At 48.2% G+C, this 21,340-nt stretch overlaps 1 protein-coding gene across 1 annotated transcript; it reads right to left on the reverse strand.

Moving 5' to 3' along the window:
• Positions 1 to 775: 775 nt before the first annotated feature.
• Positions 776 to 11,711, reverse strand: FABP3 (fatty acid binding protein 3). Its single transcript, XM_033158015.1, has 4 exons — positions 11,479 to 11,711; positions 4,756 to 4,928; positions 1,880 to 1,981; positions 776 to 947 (listed from the first exon to the last, which is right to left on the reverse strand). The coding sequence occupies exons 1-4, from the start codon at positions 11,549 to 11,551 to the stop codon at positions 894 to 896; spliced, it is 402 nt and encodes a 133-aa protein (XP_033013906.1). The 5' UTR covers positions 11,552 to 11,711; the 3' UTR covers positions 776 to 893.
• Between the last annotated feature and the right edge of the window lie 9,629 nt (positions 11,712 to 21,340).

Genomic DNA, 21,340 nt, shown 5'->3' on the forward strand with positions numbered 1-21,340 from the left:
GGCAAAGGCACACTTCTTTCATGAAAAAAATCACGAGGCACACCACCATTAGAAAATGTTTAAAAAATTTAACTCTGTGCCTATATTGACTATATATAAAGTAATTTTTCAATTTTTCCCACGGCACACCAGGCAACATCTCGCGGCACACTAGTGTGCCACGGAACAGTGGTTGAAAAACACTGTGCTAGGGCTCTGATCTGCTTAACCACCTTAAACATCCATTTTGATGGTTGGCAGAAAAGGAGGAATACATTTTCAGTAAAATGAACCATGGGTGGGGAACCTTGGGATCAAACTGTGACATTCCAGATCTATCTGTATAGCCCTTGGGATTCTCCATAAGCCACACCCCTCACCAGACCTGGCTCCACCCCTCCTGCAGTGTTCAACTATGACAATGTCTCTTGTTTGCATTGAGTGGTGTGTGTAGAAATGTTGCTACTGGAATGCAGCCTACTGTTAGGAGTCTGTGCCTCTGGCCCAGCTCATCACTACCACATGGCCCCCTAAAGGTTGCTTGTGAAGGTATGTGGCCCCTGGGCTGAAAAGCCCTCCCCCCCACACAAATGGAATGGTTTATTAGTCATAATCCCAGTTATGTCACCAAGGGCAAGCAGACAGAGACCCAGCCAGACACCATTACACAACTATTTCGGTTTATTACTTCCACATAGTTTGTTTCTGCCTCGCCCACTTCTTCAGTATTTTAAAAAAAAGCAATGAAAGAAAAGAAAAGGGTGAGAGAGTTCAAGTTGAATACTGAACAGATTCAAAAAGATTCAACAACTATACAAAAAAAAAAACCACTTGTGGGGAGGAAGGGAATCACAAAGGCAATTTGGCAACAAGTTTGGCATTGGATGACTTGGCAAGAGAACAGGTACAGGCTCTTATTCTGCTTTGTGATAGGTACGGGTGCAGATCACGTTGCCCATCGTCAGAGTCTGAAAGAAGAAAAGACATCTCCAAACCAAGGTCCATGGGCCAGATGCAGTCCACGCGAGCCAATTGTGCGGCCCCGCCCACCACCCGCTCTTACCGGCACGGTGTGGTTGCCCATCTCCGGGTTGGCGCAGTGACGGAAATAGCTTTTGCGCATGCGCAAAACGTCATTTCCGGTGTCTTGCCAACCTGGAAGTGCACCAGAAAAAGCAAGTACGCACACGTATGGGCGCGCGCTCCCCCACCCTCCGCATGATCAACACCGGGATCAAGGCCGGGTAAGTTTGGGGGCCCCTGTCTTAGGGCATTAATTACAAAACCATAAGAGTGGGCTAATATCTACTGTATATTTTGGGAAGAGGTTTGACTGTCTATTCTCCATAGATTTGGCTGCCTCTTGAAATATCGTTGCCAAACATGGCACAAGGGTTTCCAAGCTGGGGGGCAGAAGACTTTGTCACCATTTGGATGCCGTGTGCCATCTTGAATCAAGATGGCGGACCAAGATGGGACTTCAGTTTGACTTTTTTTTGCACAGGTTTGGCTCTTGAGGTATCATTTCCGAACTTGGCACAAGGGTTCCCAGGGTGGGGCAGTGCCTCCACCGACAAGGCTTGCACGTACTTGTCTAAAGCACAATTTTGAAAAAGTAAAAACAACCACTCTGCAGCCTGATTAAGTGGGGACCTCTTGCGGTTGATCAAAATGTTTCTAATTGATATAGCCAGCCGACCATTAAATTGCAGAGGCAGCCAAAGTAAAGAGTTACTTGCTTGTTTTTTTCCAGGCACATTTTCATGTGACCAGGGGTGGGGTGGGGTTGGAGGCAGGTTAAATAGTTTCCAGGAGTGATTTCCTTCCCTTGCAGTTTTCTCTTCAAATTTTTAACTTGCCCATGTAGGCCACAGGTAAAGGGCAGCGTACTTTGTCTTACCAAAATCAACTTTCCATCCTTCAGTTCTCGGACTAGCGAGGTCTCCTTCCCATCCCATTTCTGCACATGAAGGAGCTTCCCTCCATCTAGTGTCACAAGGGACTGAAAGAAAGAAATCAAATCAAGCTCATTAGAAAGCTGCAGAATTGTGGTTCGTAAAAGAAAAGAATTCTGAGTACAGAGGAGGAAGGCGGACAGACAGTTTCATCCCTTGGATGGGTTGTAAGCAAGGCCCCATCTGCACCATGGATTTAAGGCAGTATCATCCCACTTTAAACAGCCATGGCTTCCTCCAAAAAATCCTGGGAGCTTTGTTAAGGATGCTGAGAGTTGTTAGGAAGCCCCTATTCCTGTCCCAGAGCTGCAATTTCTAGAGTGGTTTAATCATTTCCCCCAGGAAACCTTGGGAAGTGTAGCTCTGAGGAAGAACAGAGGTCTCCTAACAATGCTCCACATCTTTGTACCCATTACTTGGCCAAAGAACCACAGTGCAAAATTCAGTTAAGTGTGGATTTTGAAGGATGACTGGGCCCTTTCAGTTCTCATATTGTTTCAGAAGGTTTAAGTTAGGCAAGTTCCCCTTTAAATGTGAACTGAGTCATATCCCGCACCCTTATATATGCCCCACATGGGAGCCAGTGAGGCTGCCAGCTGCTGTAAGCCTATCCTTTTGTTAACCTTCAGGCTCAGGCCGTCTGTGCAGAGTGCCCTGCAACTCCTGTGAAGCTCTTAAAGCAGAACCTCTCGCAGGCCATACATGTTGTTTTAACATCTTGTCCTCTGGCTGCCTGCCAGTCAAAATCATTCGCTTCGAAGGTCAAACATGCAGCTTGCCAGTAATTCACACATGCTCGCTTCCTATGGAATGCAAATGAGATATTTCCATTGCCCCCCCCCCCCGCTTGTTACGTTTTGGTTGACAAGTGTCTGTACACCACTTAAAACAATATTTTTAATCAATTAAGTCATTTGGCTTTTTCCTTTAAGCAAGGGTAACTGAAACTGCACCAGCAAGTCCTCAATACAGGTACCTTTTGGAGAATAAGGAAAAGCAGTGGAATAATTTAACTTTCACCACGCGGAACAAAACGCCCTCTTTCCCCATCACATTAACATACCAGGACAAAAATGGATCTAAAAAACAAACTCATGGGCCTTTCAAACTCAACCCCTCAATTAAAATCAGTTTCAGCTCACAACCCTTGTTTTTAAAATATACCGTGGCATCATCACAAGCTGCTCTCACCAGTAACAGAGATCCTGCAGTGAGTCATGGCTATGTGATTATTGAAAAGAATTCTTTTAATATACTCTAACCTACTTTTTTATTTTAAACCCCACCCACCCCCGGCAAGGCTTCAGAACTGCAGGCTGTGTCATTTGAGGGTAGAAACCAGTAGCACAGCTTCTTTTGACAGACAATAACTATCAACGTCACAGCAGCGGAATTCGTTTGTTCAGGATCTGATAACAGGTAAGAGAAAACCACTTCGATGAATAGGAATCCAGTATACAAACTTAAGGTTGTTGCTCAGTGCAAACCTCTGCTGGTTTCCTCAAAAATAAGACTTGCTGAGTTCAGCATGGTCTGCTCCAGAGTAAGCATGCACCTGCCCAGCTTTTGTTACAGGTTCTACTTGTTCCAAATTGATATCAAATCTAACTCTGCTCCGAGACTGGAATAACCTAACACTCAGTACTTTACTGAAGTTGTTTCAGTAAGTGCCACACTTTTTAACAACAACAAAAAGAGGTGCCAGTACTGTGTACTCTTGAGTATCCCCCCCCCCAAAAAAGCACTGCTAACACTTAAAAGAAAAACCCAACGCTTATATAAAAACAGGTAAGCTCTGGTCTGGTCAGATGCAATGGCAGGGGTGTGACTAGGTACCTAAAGGACTCTGGTCACATGCCCATGGCACAAATTTGAATGAATGTAGAGAAGACTTCTAAGCAAGTTAAGAGACTGAGTGGGATCTCGCCAGCTTTGCACTTTGCAGCAAGCCCAGCAGCTCTGCAAGCAAAGGTTGAAAATAAGGGGGAGAAGGAGAACTTCCATCATTCCTGGCTTTTGGTCATGCTGGGTGGGGCTGATAGAAGCTGTCGTTCAGCAACAAGCGGAGGGTCAAATGTTCCCATTTCCTGACCTTCTGCATTCTCTCTCCCAGGCCCTCCTCACCACTTTGTGTTTCTGCAGCACCTTGGCATTTCTCCCCAAGAACAGAAGGAAAGCCCTATGAGATCAGGCCAAAGGTCCAGCTTGCCCAGCATCCTGTTGTCAGAGTGGGCAACCAGGTGCTCACGGGAAGCCTGCAAGCAGGACAACAGCACAACAGAACTTCTCCCCACTTGTGATTCCCAACCAAGTGGAGGCAGGGCATAGGCATCGTGGCCAGTGTGAGACTTAATCTCCACTGATTTGGTTCAGTCCTGGCATCTCGAGTGACAAGGATCAGGCAGCAGGCAGTGGTGGCTGATGTCCATTTGCAATGGTAGGGTGGAAGGCAGAGTCAATGACAAGCAGAATCAATTAATTCTGGTTTTGCCCCATCCCCTGCTGAGTTTTACAAGGGCAACTATGGGACTAAGGAGCAGGAAGCTCCTTTGAACTGGATGCACGTAAGAAGGCAAGTAGGTGAGGGCTGGCTGAGGCCAGACCCAGGATGGTGTGGTAGTGCCCCATTTGCCCTAAATAGACCAGCCTGGACTCCTAGCAGCTGACAACATAGCCAGTCAAACTAGACAGTCTTGGGCAAAATAGACAAATCAGTCTGATCGGCTATAAAACATCTTCTGTATTCTTGTCTAACCCTTTTGTAGCTCCTGATGGGACCTAGCAAGGGATGCAATCACAATCTTGACAGCCAGAACTCTACCTTGACATGTCTGTCATCTGCGGTCGTCTCCTCAAATTCTTCTCCTATTGTGAATTTGATCTCTGTGCTCTTGAAAGTGCTCTGGGTCTTGAGGGTGATCTTGTTGCCGTCAACCTCAATAATGGTGGTGGGTTTGGTCAGGTTTGCCATCTGCCTCGTGGCAAAGCCCACGCCTGCAAGAAAATGAGAGATTAAAGTGGGGGGGGGGATTATCAGCAGCCTAGTAGCTTGGAAGTCAGTGCCATAATAATCCCAGTGTTGATGGGATGCTGGTATGAAAAGCAGATTTGTTAAAATAGAAGAAACCTAATGAAGGATTAAAAAGGTGGTGGTGGTGTGGGAATCTTTGACCTTCCGGTTGTTACTGAACCACAACTCCCATCATTGCTGGCCATTAGGGCCACTAGGGTTGCTCACTAGGGTTGATGGGAGTTGTAGTTCAGCTCACTAGGGTTTGATGGGAGTTGTAGTTCAGCAAGCCAAGCTCCCCCCATACCTTCTCAAGAGAGCTGCTCGCAAAACTGCTTGGTTAAACGTGCACACACAACAGAACACAATAACCCAACACCCAGCTACACCACCAAAAAGAACAAAGGCTTATTCATCAAAATTAAATCAGTTGCACTGGAGGTGGAGCAAGGGAGTCCTTCTTGACTTACTGAGATAGAGAAATCAGGCCTCACTGCATGACCTTGGGCCAGTGGCATTCACCAAGCCTTGCACACCTTACAGGGGTGCTGGGAGGCTAAAATGGGGAGCCCCTTGAAGAAAAGGTGGCCTAATAGATACAATACAATTTTATGAGAGTTACTTTGATGATGGGGTGGGTGGTGGACCTCACCTCCACATCTCCCAAAGATGAAAACTGTCAGAAAATCTCAGAGTGGGTGAGTTTTTCCTTTCTGTTCCCCGGGTCAGTTCCGCTTTTAAAACTGAGATCTCTTCCACATCCTCTGTGATTGGGAAAAGGATTGTAAGCTCAGTGATAGAGCATCTGATTTGCATGTAGAAGGTACCAGGTTTGATGTCCCCATCATCCTCAGGTACAGCCAAGTATGCCCAACTTGTCTGATATCTAGTCAATGCAGAGCAAGGGCTGAGAAACTTTCCAGCTCAAGCTCAGTCTGCAGAGCATGAGACTCTTACTCTCAGAGTTGTGGGTTTGAGACCCATGTAGGGCAAAAGATTCCTGCATTGCAGGGGGCTGGACTAGATGAACCCTTGTGGTCCCTTCCAATTTTACAATTCAACATCCTCTTCTGGGCAGTCTTCCAAGGACAGCACAACATGGTGGGTGGGGCCAGAGGCAAAAGTGGGCAAAGCAACAAATATAAATTTTCATCTTTGTACAGAATGATTTGGCCCCCCGGTCCTGGGTTTCACCACCCCTAAATATAGAGAAGACTGAGCCAATGGTGTGACCCTTTACAAGATTATGTTATAGGTTCCTATGATTAACAGAAGGGTCAGAAGCTCAGGGATGGAGAACATGCTGCTTTTCTTGTAGAAAACCCCAACTGTTGGGTCTCCAGTTAAAAAGGATTCCAGTTAGCAGACAATGTTGAAAGCATTTGCTGAGATCCCGGATTGCTATTGCCAGTTAAATCAACGCCCTTAGTTCCTCCAAATATGTCACAATGTCTACTGGGGCCTTCAGGCATGTGAGTGTCCTTGGAGGAGGAAAATTATCTTGCCCAGAGTGCAATAAGGTATGCTAGTCTTCCAAGAAGGAAGATAAGCACCATGGGAACTGACCTTCCCTGGAATATTCCATCCCTCTTCTTTTCTTTCTTTCTCTCTCTCTCTCTCTCTCTCTCTCACTCTCACTCTCACTCTCATACACACACACAGAAAATAAGCAAGTCACTAACTTCTTTACTTATTGAGAGATACAACAGAAAGCATGCAGGCAAGATTTTGCCCAGTTTTTCATTAAGGTAGAAACTTGGCCACATTCACACCATGCATTTAAAACACTGTTATAGGACTTGTAGCACTCATGGCTTCCGTCAGAGAACCCTGGGTCTTTTTTTTGTTAAGGGTTCTGAGAGTTGCTCGATGACCCCCATTCTCCTCCCAGAGCTGCAATTCTCCGAGTGGTTTAACAATCAATCCCTCTTCCCAGACAACTCTGAAAAAATATGTCTCTGTGAGGGGAATAGGAGTTGCTTAACAAATCTCACCACCCTTAAACTACAGCTCCCTGGATTCTTTGAGGGAAGCTTTGGTCATGAAGAGTCAGACAGGACTAAACGGCTAAACAACAACAACAACTGTTTAAAGTGGCAGCATAGTATTTTAAACGTATGGCGTCATGTGAACCTGATCTCATCTTCCAATTTCCTGGCCAAAGAGTGAACAGGGCCAAAAGGTACTTTGCCCTTATCTGCAATTTCTTCCAAATTTTTGGTATTTTAAATTTTTAATCAGCATATCATGCTACCTGAAATTAGGCCCTGCCTGTCCTGTACTGATTTGCCACTCTTAAGCAATCTCCCAGCAACATTTCCCAGTTCCAGCAAGCACACAAGATGATTCCACAGAGCATCACAGCCTCCAACATTTTTCAGCTGAAAAAGGCACAAAACAAACAGCCCAGTCATCATACCACAGAACACCACCTTGAGCCCCTTCATGCCATAGCTCTGTTGAAGAGCCTATTTCACCTGCTGTATTCTTTAACCCTGCCATAGCCTCATATCCCATCAATCTGAAAGATGTTTGTTTTTGGAGTTTAAAGGAGTAATAGAAGTGGGTCCTGCAACAAAGTGTTGCAGCATATTCCCCCTCCTAATAGAAGTGCTCTTGTCCCAAGGTTCCAGCCACCCAATATTCTCTCTAAGCAGATAATTTCACTCTCCTCCCATTTTCCCTTCTCTCCTTTTGAGCTGTCATCCTACATTTCTTCTTTAAAAAAATATATTAAACATTCGACAACATAGTCCGATTTTGGGAAACTGTATATAACGAGATGAAAAGAATGTTTAAATACTCTTTTAAAAAAACACCAGAAGGTTTCCTACTGGGAATAGTACCAGACAGTTTAAAGAAGGAAGATAAAACATTATACTTATATGCAACAGTAGCCGCAAGGTTACTGATAGCAAAAAATTGGAAAAGTGGAGCAATCCCAACAAAAACAGAATGGCTCGCCAAACTTCTAGAATATCACAATATGTCTAAAATAATGGAAGAAATTGGAAGGACCACAAAAGAAAGGGCAGACAAAGATTGGAAAGCGTTCAGAGGATACTTGAAAAATTATGTTGAAAAGTCAAATCTCCTATTATAATGAACAAGTTCCGTTACAACTATTGGATATTAAATAAGTTAGACAACAAAGGGGAACTGTAAATAAACGAGAAATTGGAATAATAGTGTGTTAGAAGAAAGAAAGAGGAGAAACAGAAAGAAATTATAGCTGAGTTGACTGGAAGTCATGCACAGGGTGGGGTGTGGGGTGTTGGAAGGTGGTGGGTAGAGTGTGATGAAGATAAGGAAAGTATGATGGAGTGTTTGGTTTTTAAGATGTTGAAAAATGTATGTAGGTTGTGTATGTTTTGTCGGAAATATGTGTATGTATTATAATTTGAAACATTAAAATAAAGCATTTTTATTAAAAACAAACAAACAAACAAAAACATTCGACACATATTTACAATTTGCCATGTTACAATTTATGCACAAACACTACACAACAAAAATTAAAATAAAAGGAAAGTAAAAAAGAAAATAAATGAAAGAAAAAGATAAAATAAACTTCCGATTGTTCTCAAAAAACAAAGTCTCATTATTTCTTACACAGTATCATATTATACTTTGTATATGATACACAGCATCATATTATACTTTGTTTCCTTAATTTCCTTCAGAGAAATATCATTTAGTTTGTTGTCTATACATCACAAGAATCATTTCTGTCAGGAGGTCTTTGCTATTAGGATTTTCAAATATTCTTTAAATACTGTTCATTCTTTATTCACTTTCTGCATTGAGTACCCTCTAACTCGCCCCATCATTATTGCCAATTGGATGTATTCTGTCATTTTTACCTGCCATTCTGACTTTGTAGGTCCTTTGTAGGTCCAGTTCATTGCGACCAGAATCCTGGCAGCAGATGTTGTGTAGTACATAAAAAAAATGTTCTTCTTTCTGGATTTCAGTTGACATAATCCCTAATTAAAAAGGCCTCTGGTCTTTTTGTGAATGGGAATTTGAATATCTTTTAAATTTCATTATATACAATGCCCCCAAACTCTGATTTCCCCCCCCCTACATTCCATGGCTACTGAGCATGCTCAGTACTCATGGAGCCTTTTTGGGGGGGGAGGGGTTCCCCTTCAGGATTCTCTCCACATATGCTGATACCTCCCTGCTTGTGTCTTAAGTGGGTCTCTTTTTTTTGTACCAGTCCAGCACAACTCACTACTCAAGTTTGCAGACAGAGGGAGAAATCTGAAGGGGGAGGAGTCCTTCAATCATGATAAGCAGCTCCAAGTATACCTCAAGCTTTGTGCAAAATGGCAGGCTGAGCACTGCGTGGTGCTTTAGTGGAAATCCTCATGCACTTAGGTACATATGCATTACAAAGCCGTGGAGAGTCTAAGGAGGGCTCTGACCCCTAACTAATGACAATGGTAGCAGCTAGCACAAATGAGGCATGCCCTTCTCATAAAGCAGGGGTCAGCAACCGTCCCTCTGACCATGTGGGGGTCCGGACTATATTTTGAAAAAAAAATAATTGAACGAATTCTTATGCCCCACAAATAACCCAGAGATGCATTTTAAATAAAAACACACATTCTACTCATGTAAAAACACCAGGCAGCCCCACAAATAACCCAGAGATGAGATGCATTTTAAATAAAAGGACACATTCTACTCATGTAAAAACATGATTCCCGTTCTCGGGCAGGGTTGAGAAGGCGATTGGGCCGGATCCTGCCCCCGGGCCTTAGGTTGCCTACCCCTGCCATAAAGAGTAGGGGGCGTGGATTACCAGATAAATACAATGAGGGGATGTATAGGGCTGCTCAGGGCTCACATATAAAAGCGAGAGAATAAAAGGCAGAACGTATTAAGAGAGCCAGTGTGGTGTAGTGGCTAGAATATCGGGCTAAGACGTGGGAGACCAGGGTTCAAATCTGGATGACCTTGGGCCAGTCGCTCACAGCACAGTCTATTTCACAGCACAGGGTTGTTGTGTGAGGATAAAATGGGAAGGAAAGGGGAACCATGTACGACACCTTGAGCTCCTGGGAGGAAAGCTGCCATATAAATGTAATGATCCAATGAACATCGTAATGAACATGAAACTGGAGAAACAAAAGAAAGTAAGTTTCCTGCTCAACTCTCCATTTATGCAGTGATTCTACCTGAATTTACTTCGGAACAAGCCTTACTTATGATGGGACTTACTTCCGAGTAAGTCACTGAGTCATTTGCTTTGGATATGTATAAATTCCACCTTTTCCAACTTGTGGCCTAAAAGTAAGATGAGGAGGAATAAATCTCGGGCGGGCAGGCTCTGCCAAGACGCTGCAAGAGCCAAGCGGGCGGGCGGGGTTTGGCCCCATTCCAACCAGCGTAAACCAATCGCCCCGTAGACAGAGAAAGGAGCGCCCTGGGCGGAGGCGGCGTGGCCTAGCGCAAATGGAAGATGCGCCCCGGGCTGGCTTTCCCCGCCCTCTTCCCCAAACTTGGTTCACCGCTCTAACCTCGCCCGGTGCCTCCGGGCGCCTCTTAACCGCGAGACCTTTTGTGCGTCTACTCGGAAGCAAGCGCCATTAAGCTTAGTTCTAGGCTAACCACCATGCACGGGAGCTAAAACAATACTGTACATCCTACTCGAGATTCACGATTGGGCAGCGAGATCCTTTTTCTTGGCTTACTGAAAAGCGCCGAGAAGCGTGCAGATTTGCTCGCTGCAGCGGCAGACGCGCGTCCCCAACCCTTTCCACACGTGGCGTTTTTCCTCTCTCCTGCAAATCCAGGAAAGCCGCCGCCACCCTAGTACACGCGTTCGCTCTTCAGGCGCCCCAAGGCTCTTTGCTGCGTTTTGCTACAACAAATGGATGGCTGCAAATCCCTAACCACCGCTAGCTACCCTTACCTGGACGTAAACCCCATTGAATTCAACAGGACTCTCCCCCCCCCCCAGTAGACCTGGGATTATGCTGTGACGCGGGGATCCTGCTTTCTGCACCTCCGGGGGGTGGCGACAGCAGAATGCAATATACCCGAGCTACCCTACGCACCACCTGCAGCCACGGCGAGGATCCGAATTAAACGCATTTACACCCAGAAGGGATTAAGAGGGAAGGTTTCTCCCGGCAGCCTAATCCGCCGCGTGGCTCCTCCAGTACTACAAAATAATAGCAATGTTTGAATGAAATGCCTGCCCTCCGCCCACGTGGCTGGCGGCTCAACTTCTCCAAGGGATTTCCAGATGGCTGCGGAGGAGAAAACGCCCCAGCACGCCGGCGCTCGGCGTTATCAAACGGCACCGCACCGAGCTAGCTGCCCAAGCCGAGCGCATTCCAAGATGCACCGATAACATTTCAGCCTCCCGGGCGGGCGAGTGATTGATGGTGGAAGGGAAAACCACGCTGGCCTTCTCGGGGTTGCAGTGCCAGCAGCCTGCAAGGTCGTGCGTTCTCCTCGTAGGCAATCTCCCCCTACCCACTCCCAAAACGGAAGGAAAAATAGTATCCCTGCTCTTACCGACAGCTTTCATGTAATCGTCGAAATTGCTGCTGTCGACCAGGTTCCAGACGCCTGCGAAAGCTTCAGCCATGGCGAGCCTTGCCGGGAATGTTTGTGCAGCGAGAAGAGAAGCTTTCACGCAGCGCGCTTGCTGGCTTGGCGCTCTTTATATTTATATATATATATATTTTCCAGGCGCGGCCGCCGGCCTCCCTTAAATAGCTCTTGCTTCTGATCACATGGGTGGGAAAGAGCAAGTGATGGGCTGTCCGTCATACCCCGCACCCCCACCCCTTGTAAGTGACAAGCCGGGAGATTGGAGGAGCCCGAACGAGCTATCGAGTGCTTTCGAAGCCTTTAGGAACGCCTGCCGGGTGGAGCCGCTTTTGGTGGTGCTGCTGCAAGACAGGCTGGGATTCAACTGGTGTAGTGTCTCGACAAGACAGGCTGGAATTCAACTGGTGTAGCCTCTCGGCCATCCCAGCCCCCCCCCCCCACAGACGTGGTCCCTGGCAGAATTTGCCTGTGGCCTATCACCAGGTTTAGAAGGGGTTGTGCCCAGATTGATATGATAAAATAGAAGTGGCCGCTGCAGCGTCATCTGTGCTTCCTTTTTAATTATTATAATTGTCCTTGTACTGTAATTTTATGCCATCTTTCCTGCTAGGCAGGCCAAATGCAAAAGGGGATGAGGCTGCTCCACCTTTAACTGGGGTAAGAAGAGGGAATTTCAGTAGGTGCCGCTTGTATGATAGGCTAATCTCTTGCACTTTTGTATGAGGAGCTGCAGTATACACTGTTCTCCCTCCAATTTTATTTTCACAACAACCCTGTGAGGTAGGGTACACTCTATTTGTGTGTGTGTGTGTTTGAGAGCGGGAGAGAGACTGTCCTGCTAACAGCACCATCTTAGATATATCTACTCAGAAGCCAGCCCCTCTGAATCAAATGTGGCTTACTCCCAGGTAGGTGAGTACGCAGCATGGCAGTCGGAGGGCATTTCTGGATTGTCACTATCTTTGGGTGGAATTCATAGCACAGACCAACCAACTACACTCAGCAAACAGGGAAGGGCTGCAGCTCAATGGCAGAGTGTCTGGTTTGCACACAGAAGGTCACGACTTCATTTGCCAGGTGGAGCTGAGAGACACCCCCAGTCTGAAACCCTGGAGAGCTGCTGCCAGTCAGTGTAGACAATGTTGAGCTAGATGGACCCTTGCATCATGGCTGGGTGAGGATTGGAACTCGCAGCATGCTGGCTCTCTCCCTGTGCATGTTATTGCTTCTTGACCCCACTATCAACATTCCCTCCCCCCTTTACCCATGTGTAAATATAGACATATTCCGGTCAACTGAGGACAGTATTTTGTGCCTTGGATCTGTGAAAGAGCATGCCACAATCAACCTGTCAGCCTTTTGTTTTTTTAAGGTGCTGCAAGCTCAGTACTCAAGTGGGGTTTGCAGGGAGGTAGGTGGGCCCTTATTAAAATCCCCAAGTCCCACTCCCTGACTCTCACCTATTGATGGGTCAGTACCGTACATCTGCCTGTTAACCAGAAGGTTGGTGGTTTGAGCCCACCCACCCAGAGATGGCTGTGGGCAGGAATCCTGCATTGCAGGGAGTTGGACTAGATGACCATTGGGATCCCTTCCAAATTTACAATTCTGTGATTCTGTGTTCCTTCTGCCATAGCCTTTGCAATACAGCAGCGGATTAAAGGCCTGCAGATAGGTGTTTTTCAGACATTCAAGTTAATAGGGGTCGGCGCTACATTCATTAGAACAGCCTTTGGCAAGCTGGTGCCCTCCACGTCATGTTCCCATCAGCCACGGGTTTATTAGGGAATGCATTGTGTTAAAGGGATAGTGAGCCAGTCACGGCAATCTTAACCTCCCCCCCCCAAAAAAGCTGTAGTGACTTTCAGCATCCTAAAAAGCTGCTGTTCTCTGTACATGTCCCTGTTTGCATCTCCATTCTGTCCTTCTGAGTCTTAAGAGAGTTTGGATTGAAATACTTCAGGAAGCATCATTTAAAATAGGGATGGTAAAACTCCTGACCCATGGGTCTCCACCCCTCACCACAACACACAGTCATATTAAGGTCTCCCAAGACCTCCCCAAAATGTAGTTGAATTAATTTGTTGTTGTTTAGTCGTTTAGTCGTGTCCAACTCTTCGTGACCCCATGGACCAGAGCTCGCCAGGCACTCCTGTCTTCCACTTCCTCCCGCAGTTTGGTCAGACTCATGTTGGTAGCTTCGAGAACACTGTCCAACCATCTCATCCTCTGTCGTCCCCTTCTCCTTGTGCCCTCCATCTTTCCCAACATCAGGGTCTTTTCCAGGGAGTCTTCTCTTCTCATGAGGTGGCCAAAGTATTGGAGCCTCGGCTTCAGGATCTTTCCTTCCAGTGAGCACGCAGGGCTGATTTCCTTAAGAATGGATAGGTTTGATCTTCTTGCAGTCTGTGGGACTCTCAAGAGTCTCCTGTACCATAATTCAAAAGCATCAATTCTTCAGCAATTAGCCTTCTTTATGGTCCAGCTCTCACTTCCATACATCACTACTAGAAAAACCATAGCTTTAACTATACAGTACGGACCTTTGTTGGCAAGGTGATGTCTCTGCTTTTTAAGATGCTGTCTAGGTTTGTCATTGCTTTTCTCCCAAGAAGCAGGCGTCTTCTAATTTCGTGACTGCTGTCACCATCTGCAGTGATCATGGAGCCCAAGAAAGTAAAATCTCTCACTGCCTCCATTTCTTCCCCTTCTATTTGCCAGGAGGTGGTGGGACCAGTGGCCATGATCTTAGTTTTTTTGATGTTGAGCTTCAGACCATATTTTGCGCTCTCCTCTTTCACCCTCATTAAAAGGTTCTTTAATTCCTCCTCACTTTCTGCCATCAAGGTAGTATCATCAGCATATCTGAGGTTGTTGATATTTCTTTTGGTAATCTTAATTCCGGCTTGGGATTCATCCAGTCAAGCCTTCTGCATGATGAATTCTGCATATGTTAAATAAGCAGGGAGACAATATACAGCCTTGTCGTACTCCTTCCCCAATTTTGAACCAATCAGTTGTTCCATATCCAGTTCTAACTGTAGCTTCTTGTCCCACATAGAGATTTCTCAGGAGACAGATGAGGTGATCAGGCACTCCCATTTCTTTAAGAATTAATAGTAGCCTTTAATTATAATTTAAGTTCCAAAAATATAATAATTATAATTTAAGTTCAAACGTTTTAATTAATATACACAGAGCTGCAAAATCCCACTCACTTTTTTTTTTTAGTTCTGCAAAGTGGACCCCCTTGGGCATAAAAAGGTTAGCCACCCCTGATTTAAAATATTGGCACCCACTCAGCATTTCCTCATAGGCTTCAATGTGGCCTATATCAACCAGCCACAGAGCATGAGAGGGGTAAACTGGCAGTGGCACTGCATTCCCCAGAATGGGGATGAGGCAAGGCGGCAGTGAGGTCATGGCCAACATGGAGCTGCCATGACCATTGCCTTGCACCATCCCAGCAACCACAGCACCACTGATAGGGTACTGCTAGCGGGTGGCGCTTTGGTCTAAAGCACTGAGCCTCTTGGACTTGCCGATCAGAAGGTCGGCGGTTCAAATCCCTGCAACGGGGTGAGCTCGGTCCCAGCTCCTGCCAACCTAGCAGTTCGAAAGCACACCAGTGCAAGTAGATAAATAGGTACCACTGCAGCAGGAAGGTAAACGGTGGTTTCTGTCATGGTGTACCATTGTGCCAGAAGCGGTTTAGTCCTGCTGGCCACATGACCCAGAAAGCTGTCTGTGGACAAATGCCGGCTCCCTCAGCCTGAAAGCAAGATGAGCGCCGCAACCCCATAGTTGTCTTTGACTGGACTTAACCGTCCAGGGGTCCTTTACCTTTTACCTCTTTAGCGTTCTGTCATTCATGCAGCATTCCTGCTTCCAACAAAATGAAGCAAAGCACAATGGAAACTGCAATGGTTATAAAAGGAACAAACAGCAGTAAAAGTCAAAGGCAGGCAGAAGCATCATAAAACATCATTAAATGCCAAATGTGTCGGTGTGGGTGGTGGTGGGAACTAATGTAAAAAAACAAAGAAGGATTGTGTAGAACTAGAGAAGGACTTTGTATTCTGTTTCTAGATCCATCTCATAGAATTGTGGAATTGGAAGGAACTCCCAGGGTCATCTCATCGAACTCCCTGCAGTGCGGGAATCTCAACAAGAAGTCCCCATACAATTTGAAACCATACAAGACCCCGTTTCTGTTGCTGCACCACTAGGAGGATAGCCTAGGCCAGGCATCCCCGAACTCGGCCCTTTTGATATTTTGGGACTACAATTCCCATCATCCCTGACCACTGGTCCTGTTAGCTAGGGATGATAGGAGTTGTAGTCCCAAAACATCTGGAGGGCCGAGTTTGGGGGTGCCTGGGCTATGGGTGTGGAACCTCTGGTCCACTGGGAGTCAAATTAGGCCTGTGAGGCCATCACTCTAATGCACGGGGCATGATGCCAGCTGGTGGGCAGGGTTTGATTCTGTGTTGGGAACTGGCACATGCGGCTAAAGCAGCAGAATTTAACCTCCGGCTAATCTGCCAATTCTAGATGGACACTGCTCTCTCTACTGTGCTCAGCTTGATGCCTCTTCCCACTCAGCTGGCTGGAAGCTAAAGAGCACAGGGCTCCTGCACCTTTAATAGCGACAACTGCTAAAACCCCCTTATCTACACAATTCTTAAAGGTGCAGGAGCCCTCTCCTCTTTTCAACTTGGCCACACACAGACCCAGCCTTGATTCAGAGTTATTGCACATAGGGACTCTAATGTGCACATACGGATCCCATGAACTAGCTTTGGATTGGTCCGACTGTGGGAAACTAATTGTTGCCGTAAAGGTAGTCTCCGATGCGACAATCCTCTTTCAGACAGAAGAGTGACGGTGATTATTTATTCAACGGGTTTGTGCAATACTACCGGGCTATTTAGGGCATGTTCCTTTCCCAGCAAGGTCACTCTGTCCTGCTGACCCTGCCAAAGGCTGCTTTCCCAGTGCTGGCTCCTGGCCCACTGGTGGAAAGAGACGCCAGGTGGCCTCAGTCCATATTGCTACCGATTCCTGCACAAGCCATGCTGTCTAGTAGCTGCAGAGCAACATGGCTCACGAAAGCACTGCCCACCCTGTTCACCTTGGGCCTGTAGTCACCTGACTCAGCACTAAGGGCAGCAATAACGGCTCTTGGATCTGACTTTGACACGGAAATCTGAGTTGTGTTAGGGGCCAAGTATCGCATGGAATGTGGCCTGTGCAGTGTTAACATTCAATAATGTCAACTTTCTCAAGCTCATGCTTAGAGTGGTCTGCCTCGCCTCAATGTTCTGCAACTTGTGCAATGCACCAGAGACAGGACCGGCCCAAGATATTTTACCACCTGAGGCAAATCAGAAAATAGTGCACCCACCCTGGGAATCATAGTTTGCTAAGGATGCTTCATGAGCAGCAGCAAGAGCTCTGAGCGGAGAACGGCAGACCCAAGCCAGTGGCCAAGGGCGACAAACAGGAAGAGCAGTGGCTGGGGGCTGTGCACTCTGCCACTGCCCTATGTTGGCCTCTGTGGGGAACCCATGACCTGAGGTGACTGAAGACAGGTTGGGGAGCCTGCTGGCCTCAGAGCCCTGCCCAGGTGGGCAGCAACAAGTTCCTCATGGTGCTGCATCCACACAGTGGCGTTGCAACGGAGGGGCGGGGGGGGGGGGCGGTGGTTCACCCTGGGTGCCATGTCTGGGGGGTGACAAGAAGGCACCCCGCAGGGGCTCACATCGCCGCTGTAGCGTGACTAGCCATCGCGGCGGCGCAGCTGCATGTGAAGGATCCTCTGTTCGCAGCTGCAGCTGTTCGCAGAGGATCCTGGCATCAGCGGCAAACCGCTATATACAGTGCATGTGTGGCATCGCACACATGTGCTGTACCTAGCGACGCCACACATGCACTGTACATAGCGGTTTGCCGGTGCCGCCACTCCAGCGCCGTACACTCCATCGCTGGAGTGGCACCGCCGGCAAACCGCTGTGTACAGTGCATGTGCGGCGTTGCTATGTTCGGTGCATGCATCGAACGTAGCGACACCGCACATGCACCCTACGTAGCGATGCCCCTCCCCGGGTGTCACGACGCCTTTGTTCACCACAGCATCCACAGCCAAAGGAGGATTGGCAAAGGCGCATGAGGGCACCCCTTTTCTTCCTGATCTGCCACCCTTCTCATCTGTCCCCAGTCTGCTGCACTGCTTGAGGTGACTGCCTCAGCAACCAGGCGACCTGGATAACCAATAGAGTTGGGGAACCCAAGGTTTAGAGGCCATGTGTCTTGCATATCTGGCCTTGGGGACACTCCTTAGGCCACACACCTCACCTTTCTCCACAAGCAGCAGGGTAGGAAGGCACACTGGGCAGCACTGAGGCTGCAGGGCACCGGAGATGCTGTCCAGAGTGCCCATGATCTCCCCCCAAAAACTTGGGCAATCTTGGGTGTTGGTGGGGCACACTCCAAGTGCTGGTGGGGGTTGCTCCGCTAGTGTCCTCAAGTGCTTCTGTCCTGCTGGAATGTGTCCTAGCACTGGGATAATGTCTCTTGCATGGCATGATGGATGATGGAAAACTGGGGGTGTTTAAAAGTCTGCAGCTTTGGTGTGGCCTGCTGTTCGAAATTCGAGAAACACCCATTGCTGCACCCACTGTTACCTCTGGTGCTGCCCGCTACTGTTGTGTGGCCCCTGGAAGATTGTTCATGAGTGAACGTGGCCCTCAGGCTCAAAAAAGTTCCCCACTCTCTGCAGGAGAGACTTTGCAGGCACTATATAACTGCTCCAGGTTTGGAGGCCAAGCTGTGCCCATGTCATCTACCACTGACCTTTTAAATTCTTGTCTGCCTGTGTTAGATTCGGAACTTGCAACCAGCCGCAATGCCCATCTGCTATATATTTTGGCAAGAGGCGTGTCTGTCTGTTTGTCCACCTCTCTGTTCCCTATGGGTCCCTTGACATATTGTCGTCAAACTTGGCATGAGGGTTCCTGAGGTGGGGTCGGCAGCCTTTGTTTACATTTGGAAGGCGGGTGCCATTTTGAATCAAGATGGCAGACCAAAACATCACTTAGGCATGACTTCAACTATTTTTTGGCAAAGGTTTGTCCAAGAGTTCCTGAGGTAGGGACAGTCGCTTTATTGTAGTTTGGATGCCAGGAGCCATTTTTGTATCAAGACCAAATCATGGCTTCGGCATGATTTCACCCACTTTTTGGCATGATGGGCCAAAACTCACAAATCATACTACACATTTAAAAATCAGAATTATTTTTTCCCCTTTAACTACCCCAGGTAGTGCCAAGCACTCTCCGCCAGTCTATAAAAACTGAGACATGCAACCAGGGCCGTCTCGTCCATTTGGGCTGGTGGCACGGCGCACCAGGGCGCCGGGCCCCCAGGAGCGCCCCCGCGAGCCCACCGGCATACCGGGTGCTCCCTCCCCAACCTGACCCCATGGGCAGGTGGGCGGGTGGGCGCTCGCGCGCTGGTGGCACAGCCCTGTCTTTGAGCGCAGCGAGCTGGGGGGAGTAGCTCGGCCCTGCTGGCGGCCTCCCCCCCGCCCCCATGGGCGGCTGGGTGCTTGCGCCACCAGCACTCTCCCCCGGACACCCTGGACGCATGGGGGCGCCGGAAGGATCGAGCCCACCAGCATACCGGCCGCCCCCCTCCCCAACCCACCCTGCCCCCAAGGGTGGGCTGTTGGCCGGGCGCTCGCGCGCCGGCGGCGCAACCGCTGCCGCCCATGCCGGTCTGGGCGGGCTGTGAGCCCACCCTCGCCTCCCGTCCCGGGAGCACTGGAAGGGCGCGTAGAGCCCCGCGCCACTCCAGCGCCATGCCCCTCATCCCCTGCTTGCCCACCCCCCTCCCAAGGGGCAGCAAGTGAGAGAGGGAGGCAGCAGAGAGGCAGTACGCCGGGGGCACCAGAGGGATCACTGCGCCACGGCGGCTGATCTCCTTAAGACGGCCCTGCGTGCAACACAATGTTGCAGTGTGAAATGCTGCTTTTCAGGGTGACAGCCAGCCATATCTTCTTCCATAATACACCATTCTATTCCACTCTCCCCTCCCCAGATTTTCCATTCCTCTTCCTCCAACAGCCAGCCAGCATTCTGTGACCACTGAACACACCTTCCCCTTATTTATCTTATAACCCCCTCCATTATCCCTTGTTCATGAGTTTGGGCTACGTAAGGATTCCTCCTTGAGGAACTAAATTCGTATAGGATTGCTAATTGTGTAGGTTGGTGTTCAACAGGTTCGGATGCCATTGTGTTTCATAGCGAAGCTCACTGTGCAAATTCCGGTTTGTGCAGAGCTCTCCTTCCAAATGCTTGCCTCTTCTGGCATAGTTACTTTTTAACACCCCTGCCCACTTGAACAAAATGATTGCACAACACGGCCAACTTGAACCGCAGTTGAAGTGGCTGCTAACAAGGTAATGGGGGGCACCGGAAGGAAGTCAAAGGGCATTTGTACTATAGCCTCTTGCTGCCCAAACTCTTTCCTTGCTCAGCACATTGTCCTCTTGGACATTGATTGACATCTTGCAGACCAAGGTGGTTTGGAGTTGGCCCAAACCTTGGCTGTGGGTGGTGGGACAGACTGCTAATTATGTTGATCATGCTGTCTGGGGCTGATGGGAGTTGGAGTCCAACTACACCTGGAGACTATTACTGAGTGGGGGCCACATGTGGAAAGTACTGTAGCTGCAGTTGAAAGCAGCTACTAATCTTCAATGTCCTGTGCTGCAGCGCCACCCTCGTAACGTCCAGAGAAGGTACTGCAGCTCATCCGTTGAAACCAATGGAAGCCTAGTAAAATGCTTTCTTCTGAGACAAGCCTCTCATACACCCAGCTTGGTGTAATCTAATTTCAGACAGCAGTCTCTCCCAGTCCTCTCTGTAGGTGGCAGGGATTAGACCGAGGACCACGTGAAACAGATGCTCCACCACTGAGTTACAACCGTTCCCTTTGTCTCCATGGGAACCAGTATGTGTCATGGGCCAGGAGTCAGCTTCACCTGTCGAACAGCAGCCTGAAGGGGGGGGGGAGAGAAGGACTGACTCCACCTGCAGCTGATCAGCCTTCAAGGATGTGGAGGAGAAGGCACTGATGAGAACCAGCTGGCCCCAGCCTTCTTTCCCTTCAGGCTGCTGTTCAGCAGGTGAAGCTGACTCCAGGCCCATGAATGACACTATGGCTCTGTAGAACTATTCCTGCAGGCTTGATGGAGGCTAAGTCTGTGAAACATGGGAACTCTGCTTTGCCTTGGCAATCTGGCCACATCACTCTCCACCCTCCCTTAAAGGCTGTGCCTGGGCAGGTGGCCTCGGGAGAGTCCCAAGAGGCCTGGAAGGCTAGTTTGACCCCTGGGCCTGAGGTACCCTAATCCTTAACTAAATAAAAGCAAAGGCGTTTTTGCATTTCTGTCTAGTAAGCCGTAGTTCATTTTGGGTCGTAGGCATTTATGCTTGATCATTTGTGCTTCTCTCATGGCTGGATGATACAGGTAGATGGTTTGCTGGAGATGTAGGGGGAGAGTTCCAGTAGGATTGGAGAGCTCGATACTGAGGATCCTAAGGGAGAGCCATGCCTCCCTCCAGCCCCACATTCCTTCCAGGGCCATTGGAGCCTATTTCTGACACTTCTATGTCATTTACCATGTCACCCACCCTGGAGCTGTCAGATGCTGGGTGTAGACCTGCTTCTCTAGGGTACTAATGCACAGGGCAGAATAGCTCAAAAAGGATTGAGCTACATTTCAGAATAAAAACCAGGAAGTAAAACCAGACAG

This window comes from Lacerta agilis, chromosome 8 (genome assembly GCF_009819535.1).
Source record: "Lacerta agilis isolate rLacAgi1 chromosome 8, rLacAgi1.pri, whole genome shotgun sequence".
Taxonomy (NCBI): Eukaryota; Metazoa; Chordata; class Lepidosauria; order Squamata; family Lacertidae; genus Lacerta; species Lacerta agilis.